This window comes from Silurus meridionalis, chromosome 11 (genome assembly GCF_014805685.1).
Source record: "Silurus meridionalis isolate SWU-2019-XX chromosome 11, ASM1480568v1, whole genome shotgun sequence".
Lineage (NCBI taxonomy): Eukaryota > Metazoa > Chordata > Actinopteri > Siluriformes > Siluridae > Silurus > Silurus meridionalis.
In genome coordinates this window covers 4,033,306-4,055,654 of record NC_060894.1, presented here as the reverse complement: position 1 = coordinate 4,055,654, position 22,349 = coordinate 4,033,306, and the positions used below count along the sequence as shown (strand labels likewise).

At 38.3% G+C, this 22,349-nt stretch overlaps 1 protein-coding gene across 1 annotated transcript in view; it reads left to right on the top strand.

Moving 5' to 3' along the window:
* Positions 1 to 21,941, top strand: part of gfra2b (GDNF family receptor alpha 2b) — an 88,743-nt gene extending 66,802 nt beyond the window's left edge. Inside the window, exons 5-9 of the mRNA XM_046861999.1 lie at positions 4,650 to 4,753; positions 5,419 to 5,559; positions 5,674 to 5,861; positions 16,845 to 16,895; positions 21,315 to 21,941. Coding sequence (XP_046717955.1) covers positions 4,650 to 4,753; positions 5,419 to 5,559; positions 5,674 to 5,861; positions 16,845 to 16,895; positions 21,315 to 21,452 — 622 coding nt within the window. The 3' untranslated portion in view covers positions 21,453 to 21,941. The remainder of the gene's footprint in view (positions 1 to 4,649; positions 4,754 to 5,418; positions 5,560 to 5,673; positions 5,862 to 16,844; positions 16,896 to 21,314) is intronic.
* Positions 21,942 to 22,349: the final 408 nt, after the last annotated feature.

Genomic DNA, 22,349 nt, shown 5'->3' with positions numbered 1-22,349 from the left:
CTTGACAAAAAAACATCCTCTTTGTTTACTATTACTAGGGTTATCAGTTGATTAATGATGTACATCACCTATTGGGCTTAGGTGTTTCTTAATTAAGACATTTAAATATTGCATTACGGACTACATAATGACCTGCTCGATTTCCTTATTACAATTCGTACTCACATTCCAACCTACTACGCCGAACATGTAATCAATCGCCTCAAGCCGTGGCGCAATATCGTGTAATCATTAATGATCCCCAGGTTGGTAATCAAACGTAATTGGGAAGGTTTTGGCTTACTTCGTTTATTTGTGCATGTTAATATGCTCGCTATGCTCATCCTCGGGTTATTAAAACAGCAATCAAAGCCCAGATCTGCAGCGTGTGTAATATAGTGAGGGCTGGGTGATCTGCAGTGCTGCGTGGCTGCGTGTTTTCAGTACTTAAATACAGTAGAATTTAGAGCTGTTTCGAGACAACACAGTGCAATTCATATTCAGTATTGTGCAAAAAAAAAAGTTTGTTTTCAGATAAAGACCGCATTCCACTTTTTGTGGGACTGACAGACAGAAACCACACCTCTTTGATTAAAACCACTGGAACCTAAAAGCCACAGTAAGCACATGTTCTTTACTGAGACGAATAGAACACAAGCCGTACCTCCCTTACTGGGACTGACAGACAGACCACATCTTTATACGTAAATGAAAAACACAGAAATCACACTTTCCTTACTGGGACTGGCAGACATGGAAGCCATGCATTCTTTATTAGGACTGACAGATACAAGAATTTAAATTTTTCTTCACTGGGACTGAAGATAGCTACACATTTTTTACTGGGACTGACAGACACCAAATTCATGCCTTCGCTACTGGGGCTTACAGACACTGAAACCATGCCTCCTTTACTGAAACTGACAAACAGAGAAACTACACTACCTTTACTGGGAATGACAGACATAGAAGCTATGCCTTTTATGCTGAGACTGACGAACACCGAAACTACATCTTCTTTACTGGGACTGACAGACACAGCTTATCCATGCCTTCATTACTGGAACTAAGCCATGGCTTCTTTACTGAGACTGACAGACACAGAAGCCACGCCTTCTTTACTGAGACTGACAGACACAGAAGCCATGCTTTCTTTACTGGGACTGATAGACAGAGAAACCAAACTTGCTTCACTGGGACTGATAGACATCGAAGCCACGCCTCATTTCCTAGTACTGACAGCAACAGATGCCTTCTTTAATTGGACAGCTATACAAACCCTTATATTCATTCAATAAGGTTTTTGTAATGATTTGTTAATTTGCCTAAAACAGGTGAAGCAATGAACTTCTTCTTCTTTCGGCTTCTCCCATTAGGGGTCACCACAGCGGATCATCCGTCTCCATACCCCCCTGTCCTCTACATCTGCCTCTTTCAAAACGACTACCTGCATGTCTTCCCTTACCACATCAATAAACCTCCTCCTTGGCCTTCTTTTTTTCCTCCTTCCTGGTGGCTCCATCCTCAGCATTCTCCTACTGATATACCCCATGTCCCTCCTCTGCACATATCCAAACCATTTGGTGAAGCAGGGGCATAGATTACTTTTTATAAAAAGTTAATTCGTCCCCCTCACTTTTTTAGTGGAGGAAAAAAAAACAGGTAACACTACACATTTCGTCCCCCCCCCCCCACTTTTGAAATGATGGCTACGCCCCTGGGGTGAAGCAATGAACAATTAAACCAAAACCCCGAAAACAAATGAAAATCGAATACAAAAAACCCTGTAGCAAACCATCGTGAACTTAATGCTAACCATCTCTGACATTTATTTTGTCATTGCCTCACAGTTCTACCATATAAGCCAAAACAGTTAACAAACATGCGTAGAAGATACAACAGCATTGTATATTCAGATTTTCAAACCAAATTCATTTTGTGCTCTGGCTAACAAAGCAGCAGCTAGCATAGTTACCTAGCTAGCATTAGGCTTGTTTTGTGTTCATGCCTAAATGTTTTAATAATAGGAAGATTTTTCCATCCTCCTGAATCCTCGCACCTGAAATGAATACAGGATCAGGTAGAACTGTAGCACTAAATGTACTCAACATGCCAACAGTAGCTCACAAATAGCACATAATCTGGGGTAGTGTGAGATGTGCAAGGCTACAGGCTACAAAGAATGAAAAAGAAATGAAGCTATCATTTCAGTGAGCAGGATATTAGGGTTGAGTTCAACGTGATATGAAGATTTTGTTATTAGCGTTTTGGTTATTAGGGGAAAAAAAGGCGCTGGTCTGACTTTTTCAGATGTTTATTCACAGTCACATAGGCAAGCTGGAATAAAAACAGGATTTTCCGCACAGCGTTCTTAGAGCAGCCGTAGATGAGATTTTAGTGTGTGCAGTACTTGAGTATGGTCCAGTCACTTCAGTGAAATTAGCGGTGCATTTCTGCGATCGGTCTGCCACGCTTCAGCTGCATGAAAAGCACAAGGCAATAATCCAGAAAGCCTTCAGAAAAAAAAGTGCAGAATTTCAGAAGCTGCAATTTGTACTGTAATAGAGGGATTTTTTAAGGCATGTTGGTGCCAATTTTATGAGAAGGATGAAGTGCAAAGCCAAACACGACATGCATTTTCATCTCAGGATGGCCGAGAAATAAGGATGACCTTTTTCTTTTCTCACACACACACACACACACACACACACACACTCACACACACACACACACACACACCAGTGATGGACGAAGTACACAAAGAATGTACTTGAGTAAAAGTGATCCAGTAGGTAAAATATGACTCCAATAAAAGTTAAAGTATCCCTTTAAACTTTCACTTGAATAAAAGTACAAAAGTAATTGCCTTTAAATGTACTTAAGTATCCAAATACTATAATTTATTATGGCTATAATGTCTTATTATCGTTTTTGATACAAGACTCTTTGCTAATCCACTCAGTTTGTTAAAAGCCTCCAATGTTACTCTTAGCACATCAGTCTATTAATAAATGATATTAGTAAATTAAACACTGAATGATATCTATTAAATGATCATGAGCCCAAAATATTCAAAAACTTGGCCATGGGTTTTGTGGCAAGTTCGAGTCAGGAGTTTCTTCCATCATTTATTACTCTTTAAAAGTTCTGCTTGCTGTTGAACTGATGCTGAACTGTTCGTGATGAGTAGATACCACCAGGCAGCAATGTTGGTTCTAAATAGAATGGCGCTCTGGGTGAACCAAAGCCATGACCCAGCGGCAAGGTGCCACTCTGGGCGTCTGCCCATGTCGCCTATGCCTGAATCTGCCATTGCCAAACGGCAGTCAAAACAAAACTGAGTGTGCGCTCAACCATGATTGGGGGCTTATGGTGTGATTGACCAGTTAAGTTTTTATCCACTCATAAAAAAAAAGGAACAACTGATTTAGCAAAATGTAGTTGAGTAAAAAGTACGATTTTTGACTTTGAAATGTAATGAAGTGAAAGTAAAAGTGTCCCCAAATGAAAATACTTGAGTGAAGTACAGATATATGAAGAAGCAACTTATGTACAGTAACAAATAACATTTACTTCATTACTGTCCACAACTGACACACACACACACACACACACACACGCACACCCCCCCCTAGCAGTATTAATGTTAGGACAAGTGTGCATCAATACGATAAGCTTTTTTTTTTTAGTTTTTTTTAATTATTTTTTTTATTAATAATATTATATTTTAAACCTGCTAGTATAGAATAGAATAGAATAGAATAAAATAGAATAGAATAGAATAGAATAGAATAGAATAGAATAGAATAGTCTTATAGTCCATGGAATGTTTAGATTTCTGACTTTTCTGGCCACAAGCTCCAAAATCATGAATGCAATGTGACTGCTACCTGCTGCTACCTGAATTTGTGATATTAAAACCTCTGTTTTTCTTTTCAGTCTATTCTACATAATATATAGCATCATATCTATGGAACACAATGAAATTTGGCATGCTTTTAGAGTTGTTTTTACCACTTTAAAGCTGTTGTGTTTTACGTCTGTTCTAACGCAGCAGTTTCTCAATCCTAACATCTTTATTTTTATTTAATGAATCATGCTACATCATGCATTCTAAGTCTTTTGCTTTAAATCATCTAAAAATATAAAGTATAAATGCCAAAAAATTATTAGTTACTAACAAAAATAGTATCCCCTAGAGGTTCTTTTTTGAATAGCATCATGTTTATATTAGTATATTTTTCTCTTGGGAAATGTCTGATTTCCATTTAATTTATTTTATTTTATTATTTTTTTTTTTTTTTTGCATCCATACAAGATCTGCTAGGATAGACATGAGATGCGTCCACAGTAAATAGTAATAAAAAAAAAGTAATTCTCGCTTGTCCATATTACTTTTTCTTTAGCAATGGATTGAGATAACAGAAAAGATTGTTAGAAAGAGAGAGAAGGAAAGAAAAACAAAGAGGGAGAGGGCATTTCTGTAATATAATTCATGATCTGCAAAATTGCACTGGATGATGATTTATTGGAGACAGATGTTATGTTTATATTGAGCCACAGAGGAAGAGCGGATTTATCTTAATCCCGCTCCTGTTTACTCAAATGTGTTTCTCAGATATGTTGACATTTACTTCTCCGTGTTGCTGTTCTTTTTTTTTCTGGACTAGATCCAGATTGGCAGACTTCCACATGAACTGCCAGACGCACTCAATAACGAGCTGTCCTAATGACAACTACCACGGCTGTCTCGTGTCCTACGTTGGGCTTATAGGTAAGTGAATAGACAATCGTCCTAAACGTGTAAAGATACACAATATGGACAAGTTTGTCTACAGCTGAGCAGAATAGAGAGTTTTTTAAACATCATCTTCCAAATGTAGTCCCCATTTGCTGTTATAATGACCCCCACTTTCCAGGGAAGATGTTCCACTAGATTTTGGAGTGTGCTGGTGGAGATTTTGCTCATTTAACCACAAGGCTGTTAGTCAGGTACTGGCTGAGATTTGAAATCATGACTTTTGGGTCCAAAGTCCAATGCCTTAATCCACTACCCAATATACATTTACAGCATTTGTATATTGAGGCCATTATACAGAGTAATCTCTGGATCGCTATCTTATTTATACAACTGAGCAGTTGAGGCTTTGCTCAAGGGCCCAGCAATATCAGCTTGTTGGTGCTGGGATTTGAACTCACAACCTTCTGATCAGAAGTCTAACATCTCAACCTCTGAGCTTCCACCTACTAGAACAATCACATGCACCTGTAATAAGAATGACAAGCCTGTCTGAGCTGCTATAATAAAGAATTAATCAATGCCTTCTGACCAGAATGGATCATTCAAAAACTCAATGCTGAAAGAATATATATATGTATGCGTGTGAATAGCAGCTAAACTAATTCCTAATACCGCACACAACTCTGTGACCTCAACAGGATCCGACGTGACCCCAAACTACGTGGATGCCAACCACGCCAACATCACCATCTCGCCGTGGTGCACTTGTCGTGGCAGCGGTAACCAGGAGACGGAATGTGAAGCTTTTCTGCGCGACTTCAGAGAGAACGCGTGTCTAAGTGAGCAGCGTTAAACACAACGTGCATCTTTAATAACACATCAACGAAAGGGGAAAAAGAGTCACATCTCGCATTAGGCTCAAGTGTGTGTTTAAAAAATTCTTGTCCACGCAGGGAACGCAATCGAGGCGTTTGGTTACGGAGCGGACGCTGGATTCCTTCCGTTCACCGAATCTCATTCTGTCGCCCCTTCGGAAAAACCCAACCTTCATCCCGGCATTATCACCAAACCCGACATCATCACCAACGACGTCAAACCTGCCGAGAGCGTGTGTGTTTTCTCCACATGCGCTAATCTTAAGGTACGTCTCTCTCTTTCTCTCTCAAACACACACACTGAGACGGATCCAGTGTTTTTTTGTGAGAAATCATTGATTCTATCTATCTATCTCAAGTTCATGTCTGTGGACATTGTGCCAAAAGTCTTGCCACTCATTCTGACAGTTCACGTAGGACCACACTGGTCTTTACCTCGCCATTTTCTACATTCCATCTACAACTACATTCCCTCAGAAACAGCACCACGCCAAGACCTCACATTAGTGACTGAGGGAAAGTGTGCGATGCAGTTTCAGAGGGAATGTACTGCTTCAGTGAACAGCTTTTTTTGAGCGACAGGCAACATTACTAACCTTGCAAGGGTAAAGTCCGATGTGAGCAGTTTTGTCTGGCAGAGAACTCTCTACTAGGAAGCCTTTAGCCCACAACTCTGTGCTTGGAATAGATATAGAGGTAATAGGGAGAGAGGGCACTTGTGCATTTGTTTAGTATAGAAATTGTTCTGTCATCATGTAACCAATTCAGTGTCACCACCATGCAGTATTTAAAATGTATACATACTCTATACTTTGTTTGCAGACACCTCGTCACCTGTTGGAGTGTCGCATTCCACATTTAGTCCCAGTTTGCTTTTTTAATTCCTTCCACTGTTCTGGAAAGATGTTCCACTGGATTTTGGAGTGTGCTTGAAGACATTTGTGCTCATTCAGACACAAGGATGTTAGTAAAGTGGGGTACAGTGGAACCTCGATATTCGCGACCTTGACCCTCGGGACCTCGATAGTTCGCGACTTTTTATTTGGAACCGGTAGAGTAACTCGGAAAAATCCGAAAGTTCACGAGATGTCGTGAGTGGCTCGAAGGTTCGGAGTAACATTTCGAAACAGAGTTTGTGCTAATGAATGACATGAATATGTTTCAAAACTATTTTATTATTGTATTATTCATTTAAAGTAGTAACTAAAACATTTTGATTTATGATCATTCACAATTTATGTTGAGTTTACAATACAGTACATGTACAATTTCTCTTGAAAAAGGAACCATCAAATGGAGAGTCAAAACCTCACCATTTTTTGTTACTCCCGAGGGATCATAGAACGTAACCCCCGTATCGAGGTTGAACTGTACAATGCAGTCAGAGTTTACATTCATCCCAAAGGTGATCAATAGGATTGAGGTCAGAGCTTTATAGCAGGAGATCTCCCACTCCAAACCATGTAAAGAAGATCTTCATGGGGTTGGCTTTGTTCATTGTCATGCTGGAACAGGTTTGGGTCTCCAGTTCAACTGAAGATAAAAAATGGAATTCTCAGTCTAATTCCCATAAACATCCTGTACAACGTTATGCCTCCAGATTTGTGGTAATAGTTTGCGGAAGAGTCGCATATGGCTGAAAAAATGAATAATTATTCTTACAATAATTTTTGTTTTTGGTGTTTCAAAGTCCAATTTTAGCTCTTGTGTCTGTCCTGTTCATTAGCGTCACCGGATGCTGAAACAGAGCGCATTGATTAGTCTCAAAAGTAACAGGTGTGCTTCTTACTGCTCGCTTCATCCGGGTCCACCCTCCACTCACTGACTGGAGCTCGTTCACACGCCCACTACCACATACATATATACTGTAAAATTTGAACATTATTATAACATTATGTAAATTGCTCTGTTTTGTTTAAATTAAATAATTAACAAATGACAGTATACTACGCCATACTGATCACCATTCTTTAATACTCCTGATTCGGCTAGACCATGTTCCGACTTACAATATTTTTAAGTTACGACGGGGTCATCAGAACATCCCGCCATCCTAAGTACCTGTATTTTTATGATATAACATCTTCAATCTAGCACTAGTAATAGTAGCTCCAGGTGAGTCCCGGTTCACAAGCAAGAGTGAGGTGTCACTAAACCCAGGACTTTATAAATAGTTAATTGAAACATAATGAATTTCATGGCAGAGTCCGAGGTTCGGTGTAAGACAGAAATAAAGCTCCAAAGTTGACTCATTGCCTGTGTTCGTATAGGATCCTTTTGCATTTCACAGCTTCTTTCTCCGAAATCTACACCACAAAGGTCTTGTTAGAAACATCCTGACAAGTTCTTTTCTTTTTTGTACAGTGCTATTAGTCACTTCATAAATGCAGATAACTCTGTGTTTAGTAATTCCTCAGGACCTAAATAAAAGGATGTGATTGCATGATTTTTATGCTCTTTCTCTCTCCAGTTTTAACTTTACTTCTAAGGTTGTATTCACACTTTAGGCTCATATTTGTTTTAATCATTGGGTTTAGAGGTCCAAAAAATGTCCTCGTCAAACTCTTTTTTTTTTTTGAGCACTGAGTAAGGCAAATCTGGTGCATGGTGGAATCACACAGATCAATAACCAGATGACCTTGGCCTTTTTTAGCACTACAGCTGAACTACTGAATGTCAGCTCAGTTCATGCCTCCACGTCAGTTGAGCAGCTCACGACGTAAAGCTCCCCGAAATAGACAGGATGTTTGGGCTACTTCATGAGACAAAATCTCTTTCTCTCTGCAATTGAACTCCACAAAATTTCACTTTAAAGCAGTGTGAGACTGCTTCTCTCAGTCGGCTCCCAGACCCGAGTGCGATCGATGTGTTCGCGCCTTCTTCAAGGTTCTTCAGCTTTTTTCCCCTCTTTCTCACCCAAAAATGTCCAACCGCTACATATGTGCTAGCACCCTAATGATGTCTTTCTTTATTTGAGTAAAAGCATCTAGCAGATGAATATATTAGGGCTGCTCATATTAATGCTTTAATGACACATTAGAGCAATTTTTTTTGGAACTCATTAACACATTTTCTTAATTTTTGCAATATCACAAAGATCTCAAATGCACTCAGATATATCTAGATTTTTCCTATTATAAACAAGCTATATTATACCTAATACTTTGAAGCTTGACATAGTCGTCTTCTATTGGCAGATAAATGATCTTATTAGTTTACAGAAAAAATCAATGCAATAATCTATTGGATTTGTTAATACCAGTGGAAGGCCATCAGGGTCAGTAATTCCTCATCTGCTGGCCTAAACTCTTATCAGAATCACTGACTTATATTTTGTAATATTTTTGTCTATGAAAATGTATAAAATGCTTCCAATAGTCTATTCTATTCATTCTCTAGAATTTCTTTGGGGCATAATTTTTTGATTTAAGTATCTATCCAATCAGATTTTAGTCTTCACACGTTGCCAGGGTCAAAGGGATCTGCTGTAAGGCCAGCACTGTAAACACTGCAGCTGTGTCCTATTGATTCAAAACAAATCTTTGTTGCTTAAAGCTGGTGTTTTGTTTTTTTCTGCCAAGGCCCGCTCAAAGGCATCCAAACATGTCGGCATTTTAACATCCTTTGAATCGATGGTCAGAAAGCTCATCTGTAGCAAAGTACACAAACTATGTGTAGATTTACTCGTTTTTCTATTTCACAATGACTGGCAGAGGAGAAGAAATTGATTTGGTCGCAGATACACTTACAAGGACATTTACAAGATGGACTTTTCAAGAAAAGTTGGACATTGTGAGAAAAGGTCAGCCAAAAACATTAAGCTTTTTCATGAAATTTAGCATTTTCTTTCCTGTAAAATTTGCACAAAATACACAATTTGCCCCCTTATTTCAAATCCGTAGGAAAAATCTAAATCTATGGATCACCATTTTATGAGGTAAATATTAACGCTTTTGCTGAGATGATGTATGTGGGCGATGCAGCTGTGGCTACAGTGAAAGGAGACTTGCTATACTGTGTTCATTGGGGTGCTTTAGTCTTCACCTTTTTTCATTCTGTATGAGATTCCTGTCTGTGATGCAGCGCTCTGTTCTACTGTGTTTCTCGGGTAGGACACCTCTGAAGGCCTAGGTGTGAAATGCACGTTCAGCCACCGGTTAATACGGAATAGACGGATACGACTGATATCAAATCAATTGATTAGATATTTTGCGAAAGTCTTTAAGAATCGAAAGTATATCGAATCCGAACTTAACTAATACAAACGCAAAATAATATCAAAACGATAATTCCATGTAGTTGAAGCGAAGGAGGAAGTAAGTGCGGAATAACCAGAAAAAAAAACACGAAACAAGTGTTGCAGTAAGTGCTGTGAAGAGCGACGGTATAAACAAGTGCTAATGAAGGCGATAAGAAACAAGTAAAAGTGATTAGAAACATGTGACCGAACAATCTGAGGCTTCACTAGCTAGAACCGATACATACACTATACCACATGATGCATAGAGAATTATTTTCTGAGCTTGAATCAAAAATTCCTCATAAAGCATCCCAATGTACCTCAGACTTCCACTTCCAATCAAGCACCAGGGTCCAGATTATTAAAACCGAGATGTTCTTTTGATCTAGACTGGCACCAGATTGCGATAAACTCAAACATATGCTCCTTTCTCGAGCATTCTCGGTACAGAACGTAATTTATTGGCCGTGTTTTTTTAGGGCTCTTCAGCACAGATGTGTGGCTTTGTTTCATCTCCATCACACACTGAGAATCTGAGTGGTGGATATTTATTAGTCTCGGTTTGGGTGTTTGCCAGCGTTCTGTGTTCCGCACAGCAATCGCCCAGACTTATTACAGTTTACGATATTATGATGATATCCAATGTGCCCAGGTGTGGCGGGTTTGTCTTTTGGTGAAAATTATGAGAGTGTAAGGTGTAAGGCGAATACAGAATGTACGCTAAACAGAAGTCTGTCGTTTTATCAAGAACGTTTTCCCTGCAGTCGCGAATACTTTTTTGCTATGACAGTTTGGTGATGAATTACTAAAGAAAAGTTTACAATCTGACAGAATGAATGTGTCACTTTTGGTTTTTTAAAAAGACTAGAATGTATTAAGGAAGCTTTTTTAATGTAAAATTAATTCCACAGTTTGTAGATACAGATTTATTATATGTACCTAATGTGAAAGATTACAGTAATATTTTGCTCATTTATTAGAGCTTTTTATTCCTGAAGTTTTCACCAACATTTCATCAGATCTAAGTGATTTTTTAGCTTCAACTGAGCCATCGTGCAGGATTAAAACTATAAAGATGTAATAATGCCTAGTTGTGATTACACGCACTTTTGACATCCTGACAGCTTTACGCTAGTTGGAGAGTTCTTTCTGACCTTGTGATCCAGTTCATCCCAGAGCAGTTCAATAGGATTTAGGTGCGGTTACTGGGCAGGCACTTAAATGATAGATATCACTCCAGTCGAGTGTTTGCTCTCTAAATAGCACAGAGCTTTAGCTCATTGTCTTGTTGCATGGAGAAGTCGGTTCCAATGAGCAGCAGTCCAGACGGAATTGCATGGTGTTGAAGTATGTAATTGTTGCCATGTTGCTTCAGTATTCCCTCCAATAAGTCTCCAACATTCCCTGCTGCAAAACAACCCCATACCATTAAACTTCCACCTCCATGTTTGACTATGGGGGGTGAGACAGTCTGCTAACATCTTCTTTACAGAAGTTTTTCTATTAGAGGCAAAAATGTCTCTCATAAATGAAGACTAGGTGTTTTTAAAGATGTGACTGACACTGAATATACATATATGTTTATACAGTCAACATGTATATACACATTTACACACATGCATCTAAGCTAATGTGGATCGTCCGCTAAAAAAGAATATACTCAGAATTGAGAATTATTCCATGCTGTGGTTTGTCTTATTAAACTCTTTCTGTAAGTAGACGTGAATAATAAATACAGTTTAAACAAATAAGTTTCATTTGTATCTCTTGTAAGGGCACGTGGAGGAAGAAAGTCTTTGAGTGTGTGTTTGATTGCTTCCTACACTAAGCAAACATACACACTCACACCCACACACACAGTCACACAAAAGGGATATCATCATATATATATATATACTGTATATTTTTATTATAAGCTGGAAGTGTTTTGATGTTAATCTTCATCGGGAGGAGCTGGAAAACGATGCTGTAACACAATCCCCGGCTTGGCAGGGATGTTTTATACTGAATATTAACGACTACATTTCCAATTCCTTTTTGCCTCGTTCAGGAACGGCTTCTTTCTCCTAGAGAACATCCTTTACCTGACTGAAAATGGATTTAGATGCGCAAACATGAACGCATTTTAAATATTATGAAAATATGGCGTTCTCGCTGCATCTCCCATGCGGCTGCTTGTCATTCCGCGAAGGGGAAAAAAAATGGGCGCGGGATCATCATCGTAACACGAGTGAACGATCAAGCTATAAATATAATAGTCCACGTGAAAAAGAGAAAGAGGCATTTCCTATATGCAGTTAATAGATACAAAATGTGCCACTGCACCATGAATATGAATTCCAGCGCATGCAGAAATGAATAAATAGCTTTTTCAGGTCTTTACAGGAGTAGGGAAGTGATTTTAGCTCCGGGAAAAGAAACGAAATTAATTAAAACTTAATATTTGACTGCCTTTAGTATCAATCTTTTCAACTTTTGCAAGTATTGCTTGATAGAGCTTGTATATTTTACCAGAGACCTGTGACTAATAAGTAGATTTTTTTTAACTGTTTTTTTGCTAGCGTGACAAAACAAGGTTTGGAAAAAAAAAGGTTTTCTTATATTATCTTCAAGGTGAGAAAATCAAATGAGGCAAGGGAAAGACTATTTATACATTATCTGCTAAAGCATTCAATCCACTGAAAGGTAAAAAGAATACCATTGAACATCTCCCTACTGCAACTGTTATGGGGTCAGATATACTGTACACTGACCAGACATAACTTTGTGACATTTTAACATTATGACCGGTGAATTGAGTCAAGTCAAGTTTATTTCTATTGCGCTTTTTACAACAGACATTGTCTCAAAGCAGCTTTACAGAAATCACCAGTGAAGGTGAATGGTGTGTATTTATCCCTGATGAGCAGCCGTGGCGACTGTGGCAAGGAAAAACTCCCTTAGATGTTATGAGGAAGAAACCTTGAGAGGAACCAGACTCAAAAGGGAAACCCATCCTCATTTGGGTGATATCAAGAGTGTGATCATAAATCTTTCAACAATACAAAACACTGGAGAGTGAGAACTAACATGAGCACTGGAGTGTAAGATTATAAGTAATGTTCTTCCTACAGTCTTATACAGTGATTATGTTTATAAAACTTGGAGCTTCTGAGCAACTCATAAAACAGCTTAATCCCATGCCAGAGCCTTTAAACACTCCAGGAGGTCTGATTATCTCCTCATCATGACATCTATTAGTGGGTGGGATTTATTAGGCAGCAATTGAATATTTGTCTTTAATTTGATGGGCAAGCATAAGGTTTTGAGTTTGCCAAGAGCCAAATTGTGAAGGCTAGATGTCTGGGTCAGAGCATCTCCAAAACTGCAGCTCTTGTGGGATGTTCCCGGTCTGCAGTGGTCAGTATCTATCAAAAGTGGTCCAAGGAAGTAACAGTGGTGAACCGGTGACAGGGTCATGGGCGGCCGAGGCTCATTAATGCACTTGAGGAGCGAAAGCTGTCCCGTGTGGTCCGATCCAACAGATGAGCCCCTGTAGCTCAAACTGCTGAAAAAGTTAATGCTGTTAATGCTCAAAGGGTCAAAATTGTTTTGGGGGTAAAAAGGGGGCGAACACTATATTAGGCAGGTGGTCTTTATATTGGAGACTATAAAGTTATGCCTGATTGGTGTATTATGCAGCAAGTGAGCAGTCTGAACTATGGGCTAGGCAAGGTCCTGTGAGATGTTCACATCATGGAGTGGTTAGTACCTTCTGAAAGTTGTCCACAGAAGGACAATGGGTGGACCATTGACAGGGTCATGGAATCCCAAGGATCAAAAAGAGTGAAAAGCTCCTGTAGCACAATTTGCTGAAAATGTTCATGCTGGCTTTGATAGAAATGTGTCAGAACACACAAAGCAACACAGCTTGCTACATATTGGACCGTGTGTCTGCAGAGCAGTTGGAGTACCCACGCTGACACCTGTATACTGCTGAAAACACCAATCAGGACTAGACCATGGGGCAATGGAAGAACTCTTCCTGGTCTGATGAATTACATTTTATTTTACATCATGTGGATAGCCGTGTACATGTTCATCACTTACCTGGAGAAGCAGGCATTGTGCAAAAAAAGCAAGCCAGCAGATGATCTGAGCGATTGTCATTTTGTTCTAAACACTGTTTCATTGATTAAGAAGCTGTAAGATGTGTTGGTCAAACAAGTCAAGTCCATGGAGGCTCCTCCACACAGTTCACAGGACTTATAGAATCTGCTGCTAACTTCTTGGTACCAAATACACCTTCAGAGGTCTTGTAGAGTCCAGGACTCAAAGGCTCAGAGCTCTTCTGGTGTCACAAGAGGCAATAGACAATACAGTTTTAATAGCTCTGCATGAAGTTTTGGGGTTGGAATGCATCATACGTACCAGCTGCATTCCAACAATGTTAGCAGAATATGTGTTAGCAAACATTCTATAGAACATGTTGCTCTAGAAAAAGAATCTGATTTGCAGTGATTACTTCATATTTTTATTATACAGTACAATAAATTAGATACATCTTTTGATTGTTTTGCCACACAGGCAAGCCTATAAACATAGGCAAACGTGTGAGCATTAAAGATTAATGCTAAATGCTAATTACAGTATTTTAAGCCATACAGTCTTATTGTATTAGCATTTTTTCAACACATCCGAGAGAAATGTTTACTTTACAATTCATTTGTTTCATTTCTGGCATCGCTGTGCGTCCAAATCGTTCATAAAATTGACTTCATGCCGATCTGCTAGCTCGACACGCTGTCAGCTACTGAATTCCCCTCGGTTCGTTGCCTAGCAACAAAGTTCTCATAATGCTTTACAGCTGTACGAGCAGAAGACGGTGAGGATTCTTTGAAGTTTCAATTATTGTCCATGTTTAAATTGCCAACATCTACCAGTGTGTTCAATGACATCTCATTTAACAGTTTTTTTTTCCAGAATGTTCCCTTGGTGGACAGTGATGTATTTTCACACTAATTGGTTATACAAGAGTGAAAAAAACTCTGTACTAATTATATTTCTTCTGATAAGTGTAAGGATTTACACAATGCTAATACAAGCCATCTGATTCAGTGAGTTAGAGAGGCAGGTGTGCGTGATTACGACTTTAATAACTCGACATTTGTGTTGTACGTGATTTCGTCAGATATTTAGTCAAAATGCTGGAGGTGTCAAGCCGTCAAACTTGGAAACTCGCCAATTAGGAATACACCAGTCATAGAAACGCTGTGTGATTTTCCACAAGTGCCGATATGACTGCTGTGCTATTTAGCCCTTGTATCTCATTTTTTTAACACCACATTAAAAAAACATGAATTTAACCTTTAAAAAAATATGTGAATCCGTCTTAGCTTTCTTTTCTCAACAATGGTCTGCATTATGATCTTAAATGTGAAGCAGGGTTGAGTTGTCTTTACTAACGGCGTAACAATTTTTGAAAACTGATTTATTAAAAAGAATGCACTTTCACTGTGGCCTTCATTAGTCGATATCACGAGCTCATTAAAAAGTAAAGAAACAAAAATGAGAGGACATGTTTTTCTTTTTCACATGATATTCAGAAAATTTTGACTTTTGTGACTTTTGATGTATATTCCAACTTACTACTTTTTAGCATCTCCTATTTTTTCAACAATAGTCTGTGTATGTCTGGGATCTGAGCAGAACAGTTGCTAGATTTTTGGAGTTTTGTTCTGTTTGTATCTGATACATGATTCTAGCTGCTCAACAGTCCTGGGTCTTCTTGGGTGTATTTTTTGTTTTAATTAGTGGAAGGTCTGGACATGCCAGTTTAGCACATGGACTCTTCTGCTACGAAGCAATGCTGCTGCAATATGTGATCCCAGGTTTCCAAAGACTAATTAAAAATTGTATTTGTTTGATCACAGTGGATCATATATATATTAGAGCTGTCAATCAATTCAAATATTATCGCAACTTAATCGTACATTTTTATCTGTTCTAAATGTACCTTAAATTAACACTTTTTACATTTTTAAGACTCTAATCAACATGGACATGGACAAATATGAAATATTGGTCAAATAAAAAATATTGCTTTATGCAAATGTTTGTTGATTATTAGTGAAACCAAACTCAACACAGAACTTGAAGACAAAGTAGTGTTGCATATGTCTTAAAGTAATTATGGTCTTTTCAATTCCGTAAATCATCAGGACACCAAACAGAACTTTTGCGCATCAGTAAAAATTTATATTTTTTTTGTTGATATTATTTATTTTTCATATCTGGGTAAAGAAAGGACGTTGTGTTTCATTGAAAGTTTGAATTTGATATTGATTAATTATCTTTAATAAAAAATGGTCAGAACACAGAAATGCTTGGTGCATTAATCAAACGTTTAAAAAAAATTATTAGCATTAAAATGAATTTGCGCGAACAAGTTACAAACGCGTTAATTTTGACAGCCCTAATATAAAAGTTTCCCCGACATTATACATTAATACTTAACATCCTAACTATCAATTAACACATAAAAATAGTGTACTATGTAATAAACCATAAGAATTAAATAACCCATAAAATGTTTTGTATTTTTGATTTTTCAGTTCATCAGAGTAGCCACCTTTGAAGAATCTACTACTATGTATATATAAATAAAGCAGAAACAGATTGAGTGTGAGGGTGTAATGTAGATGTGGTAGAGTGTAAACATTGCTGATACAAGAGCTGACTTGAGGTGAATTAAAGTGGCAGTAAATTCCAAGTTACAAACTTCAGTCGAATGCAGTATTATTCATCAAAAGATGTTGGAGTTAACACAGTGATAGATTTGAATTTTATGGTTTCTCACACATCCAAACACTCGATTTGTCTCAATGAATTGTAAAAAGATCAAATAAGGACGGCGAATGAAAATAAAACATTTTTTTAGTTTCACGTTTTTTCAGGACACACGTTTGATAGATGTTTAGCGGGGCTTTTATCTTCTGCAATCATATTTTCTTGTGTCTGTGTCTCCCAGGACGGTGCAGAGAAGTGTTCTCCCTCCAGCAGTTTTGAATGTGCAGATGAGGTAAGACGTTCAGCGTGGGGAATTTTAGCTGCACAACTTTGATTACTTCGGGTGTGTTGGGAGCTCGAGCGAAACACAAACTCCAGGGTGAAGAGCCAAGCGACCGGAAGAGCAACACAAAAAAAAGCCTGTGGTCACATGACCGTGTACTTGACATTGTCCTGTCCCACACTGACTGATTCCCAGGCTCTCAATCTCTTTAGATTTTACTGCGATACAGCTGTCATTTTTCTACTAGAATATCTCTCCTATACAGTCTCAGTGATGAGCCTAAAAATGGTGGTGATGAAAGGAATCCCACAAGTCTGTTCTTTATGCTCAGGGTTTCTCCTGATGGCAAGCATGAGTGTCCAGGTGGCAGTGGAAATAAGTAGACAGATTCTAATGCATAAACACCAGGCATGTGTTCACTCGAAGATTTATTCGTTCAGCTTTTTGAGACGTCCAATCATCACCGTTCACTGATTCAGGAGACAGATCAGATGAGCTTGAACAGCGCTCAAATTTAATTTGAATGCAGCAAATGTTCACAAGTAATAGTGTAAAATAGAAGGGTTTTAGTTTTTTAATACTTTGAATCAGCATTAATGTACGCAAGTCCTAAGAGGACATGCATTATAATATTTTGTCTTGTTTTCTCAAGATCCCAACTTTAAATAAATACACCTGTAAGGTTATATATTAAGTGAAATTAAATGGTTAGCAGCAGTGAAAACAGAAGGCAGAAAATTCCGACTTCAATAATAGTTATAAAAGTTTAATCTCGTGCCTTGTGAATGTTTCTGGTATATAGCAGACGTGCCAACCTCCTTCTCACGTGTCTTCCTCTAAAACAGGCTCTTATGCCGAATACACAGAAAAATTAAGTATAGTAATCCCCTGCTTTACCACGATTCGAATCTGGCGCCCCCGGTGTTTATCGAGGAATTGTATTTGCCACATAACTAATTAGTTTGGCTGATTTTCCCGGTCTCTCGCGGATAACACTATAGACCAAAAAATTCAGGGGAATTGTTTTTATGGAGTTCTATGTTGAAGAAATTAAATGTAATAATAAAAATATAATTATTAATTATAAAATGTAGTAAAATGTTAATTCAGTACAGTACCGTATACATAAAATATCATTGTATAATCAATATAATTATTAATTATAAAATAAAGTAAAATGTTAATACAGTACAGTACCGTATACATAAAATATCTTTGTATAATAAATATAATTATTAATTCTAAAATAAAGTAAAATGTTAATACAGTACAGTATTAAAATGTAATTTTTGGGGTGGCGTCCGTTTATCGCGGTTTTTCGTTTACGTAATCACCGCGATAAAAGGGGAATTACTTTACTGATTACTAGGATGTCAAGATGATAAGAAAAATAAGTCATGAAAACGAGAAAACAACTTTTTTCATGTTGAATATCACATTCATGTACCTTGAGCAGGGCTTTCTGGTTGCACGTATGGCCAAAACATTGTGACCATTATTAACATGTGTCGTTTTTTAACATCCCATTCCAGATTTATTTCCCCTTCCCTGTTATGTGGGGGAGTGGCTATGGAGATATGTGATCATTTAGCATTAGTGAGATCAGGGACTGATCTTGAGTGAGGAGGTCTCAGGGGCAGTCAGTGTTCACAGTTCACAGTTCATTCCAAATAGTGGAGGTTAAGCTTAATCATCGTTGGCAAACATGCTGAAACGGGTTAGTGGGTAGTGAAGGGAAATTATAATTCTACAGATACATTCTGCACAATTTTGTGCTCCCAACCTGCAGAGCTTAAAATAAGTGTGATAGGCAGGTGTGAACATACTTTTGGGTATTTGGTGTATATTTCAAATCCAAATTAGTGTAAAGAAGAATGATTCCTGTTTTTCAGTCTGAAAGATTTTGGCTTGTTTTAAGTCTGTGTGTATTTTTTTTTTTTTTTTTTAAGGCAATTGTGGTATTTGTGGAATTAGCTGAAACATGGCAACCCTCGCCCTTTTTATTTGCTTTCATCTGCAAAATGTATTCTGAAGAGTTCTTAAAAACAAATTGAATACTCGGTGAACTGTCGACATTCAGGGTGTCAAAGTGAGGCGGAACATGTAGGTGAAAGTGTTACAGTGTGGCTCTTGTTAATGAGTCTGACACCCCGGGGGAACAGGCTGTCCCAGTGTCTGTACCGTTCACCAGACTTCATAAGCGTGAACAAGGAGTGGGCAGTGTAGCAGGGACCCCTGGTGACACATTTGTAACCTTTTCTGTAGTAAAGATCCTGCAATGAGGTGCTTCTGGGATCTTCTGGATTGTCCTGATCAGGACCTTTTCAGGTTTGGAATTCATAGGCAATTAGATCTTATATTAAAATAAGTGTATAGATCATTCGAGGAATTCTATCCATGCACTAATTGTTTCTCTCGACAACCAACTACGGATCTCTTAAGCCAGGTGCACACTGCATGCTTAAAGCCATGACAAATTTAGAAAATCCTAAAAGATTCCTATAATCCAAAGATAAAATCTCTAGTCTTTGATTGCTGGTTTGTTCAGCGGCAGCCGATTAATGACCGCTGCAATCATGTTTTTTCTCCGAAGATTTCAGACTCTTTCCTACAGTGTGATTTCGGCTACGACAATCGTTAAGTTAGCAATTAGCACAACAACTTCAAACCACCTCAGAGAAATATGTCGAAACCAGTCAGGTGGACGTTAATGCAAGAGACGTTTTTTTTTTTCAGTTTTTATTAGCAAAGCAGGTCATAAACAAAATGAAAGCTACGGATTGTTTTTGTTTGCTGCTAGCTACCATTAGCAAGAGAACGGGGGTCTGAACGTGTCCTGGATCGATGACGTAAAGTTCAGCATTGTGTCTTGTGTGTCAGTTTTTTGACTGTCGTACAGTACGACATTATGACAACTGAGATCCTACAGTGTGACATAGGGATCATGTTTTTTACAATCTGACAAGCAACAATCGCAAAAGACTATTAAAAATCACACAGTGCGCCCGACATTAGCAATAAAGACCTGCTATTGTATGTGTTGGACACTCTTACTTCACATTTTATCTGCACCCGTTTGAACATAGTCTGTGTAAGTTTGTAGCTCTAGACTGCCAAACACCAACCCTACCTACACTCCGTTCCTATAAATAAACTCATGCTGTCTCCGTCCCAAAAGTTGTCATCCCTGCAGGAATGCACTGTTTGTTCCACCGTATGACATCCCAGGTAGATCATTTGTCGCTTCTTTGTCATAGCCTTTAACGCCAGAACGTTCAGGGACGAAAAAGCTGCCTGAATATTGTGCCGAATCAAGGATCGATGACGTTAGCGACGATAAGGGCGGTCCTGATTGTATAGCCCAGTAAAGGAGATGCAGCTGACAACTCAGAAACACACAGGTTTGCCATTAGTGAGGAAAATAAAAAGTTGGTAAAAAAAAAAAAAAAACAGGTCCCTCAGAAGACAGGAAATAATAATGCTGCTACTGAGACAGTTCAAAATGTACAGTATATCAAATAGTCGATGTTTTAACTTTCCAGTGCCTCAGTCAGTGTATCCATGTGTGACTGATGGGTAAACACTGTGTGCTTATTCAGGCAGCGGATAAATAACAATACTGAGTTTTCCTCAGCTAAAATGTGAGAAAAGAAATAAGCAGTGGTATATTTATTTATTTTTATTTTTATTTTTTTTAACCATTCGTAACTACAAATGGATATTGTTTATTGTTAATTACAGTTATTTTAATATGTTGTTTTAATATGTTAATATTGTTTGTTTGTTTTCAGAATACTTTATTGATCCCACACGGAAATTTCCTATATGTTATTTCTTTGCATATCTCAGCGGTCTATGAAGCAAAAAACTGCTTGGTGATACTTGGTCTCGAACATACAATCTTCCAATCAGAAATAATAACATTTCTACTTTAGGTCATAACACTTTCACAACAAGTGCGAATCCAGGCATGTGTCTCAGTGCTTGCGCAATTAAGGTGCTCACATTTCTGCCAGTTTCAAGCAAAATTGTGTTTCAGGCTCATAAAAGCAACATGACGATGGCTGTTTTTGTCCACAGCCTAAAGCCCAGCTTCTTGATTAGAGAACGCTCTGGAATGTACCTTCCTGGGTGAATATAAAATCCTAAAATTCCTAAAGTAAATCTAAAATCAGATGTGTGTATTTTAAACACTAAGCAGATACAGATGTGTGATCCACATAACCTCAGCCTCTTATGACAGTAAGATTTTTTTTTTGTTGCATGATTTCAACTTCAACTACAAGTTCAGTATGCTATGTTCAAGGAGGTAGTGGTGAAACTGTATGTTGACAGTGAGGCGATAAAATGCTGAGACCAATCATTTATTAACGTGTTATAACTTTGGTCTGTAATGTCTCACATCATCCTTCCTCTTTTGCTTTACAGAACATTCTGGATTCCACCATGGACGGCTCCATCGACTCGCACCAATCCGAGAACGACAGACAATCGTCTGCGTTTCTGTCCAGCGTCTCCACGGCAACCATCGTCCTGTCCGTCGTATTTGTCATTCAGGTCGTGTAAATAAAACTCCAAGTCCGCAAGGGCCGAAACAATCAGACGGACACCTCCAGTCCAAAACACTGACATTGATCTTTGTCATTTTCTTTCTCTCTATTCTCTCTTTCTGTGTCTCACACACCATTTTTAACTATTTGAAATCGTCAAAATGAAGAGAAGCACCGACTGCAGCAGAAGGGGCTTCCTACAGCACGAGAAAAGCATTTCTGTGACCGTTAGCTTAGCACAGTGGGCTAACTGGGATAGGGAGTGTTGGGGGTTTGAGTTTTGAAAAAAGTTTCAGATTGAACAGGAAAAGGAAGTAAGTAACAACACACACACAAAAAAATCCTTCATGATGTACAGGTTTAAAATCAAAGAGACTTTTGTGGATATTCGAAAACAGTGGCTTTCAGATACAGACGCATTCTCCATGATAATGAGCTTCTTCTGTGTATTTACATCCAGCTGAGCAGCAAGATGTGTAAAATAAAGCACCACACGGCTGGCTGACATCTGTCAGGACCCATCATTTGTATGTAAAAACACTTTTCGATTAGGGTAAATGTCATGTTCAGCAGTCTGAGTTAGCCAAAATGACTTTTTATTGAATCAGTTATCAAACACTAATGACTAGAAATATGAATGCTCCACCCCAGGTCCTTTCTAATTGGCTGATGCTTGTGATGTCAGAGTATTTTATTTAAATAGAGAAAAATCATGGATGGTAGAAAAACGCCATGCCTCGGTTCGTGTCGATCTTCAGCACAGGGTTATAAATTAGAAAATAAATCATAATAGATTCAGCAACTCGTTTCAACCTGCATTACAGTCCAGTCTCATTAATTCTTCATCCATAATCACATGACCTGAGTTTTTTCCCCCCTCTTTCATTCCTCAGCCATTTTTGCCTTTCACTTA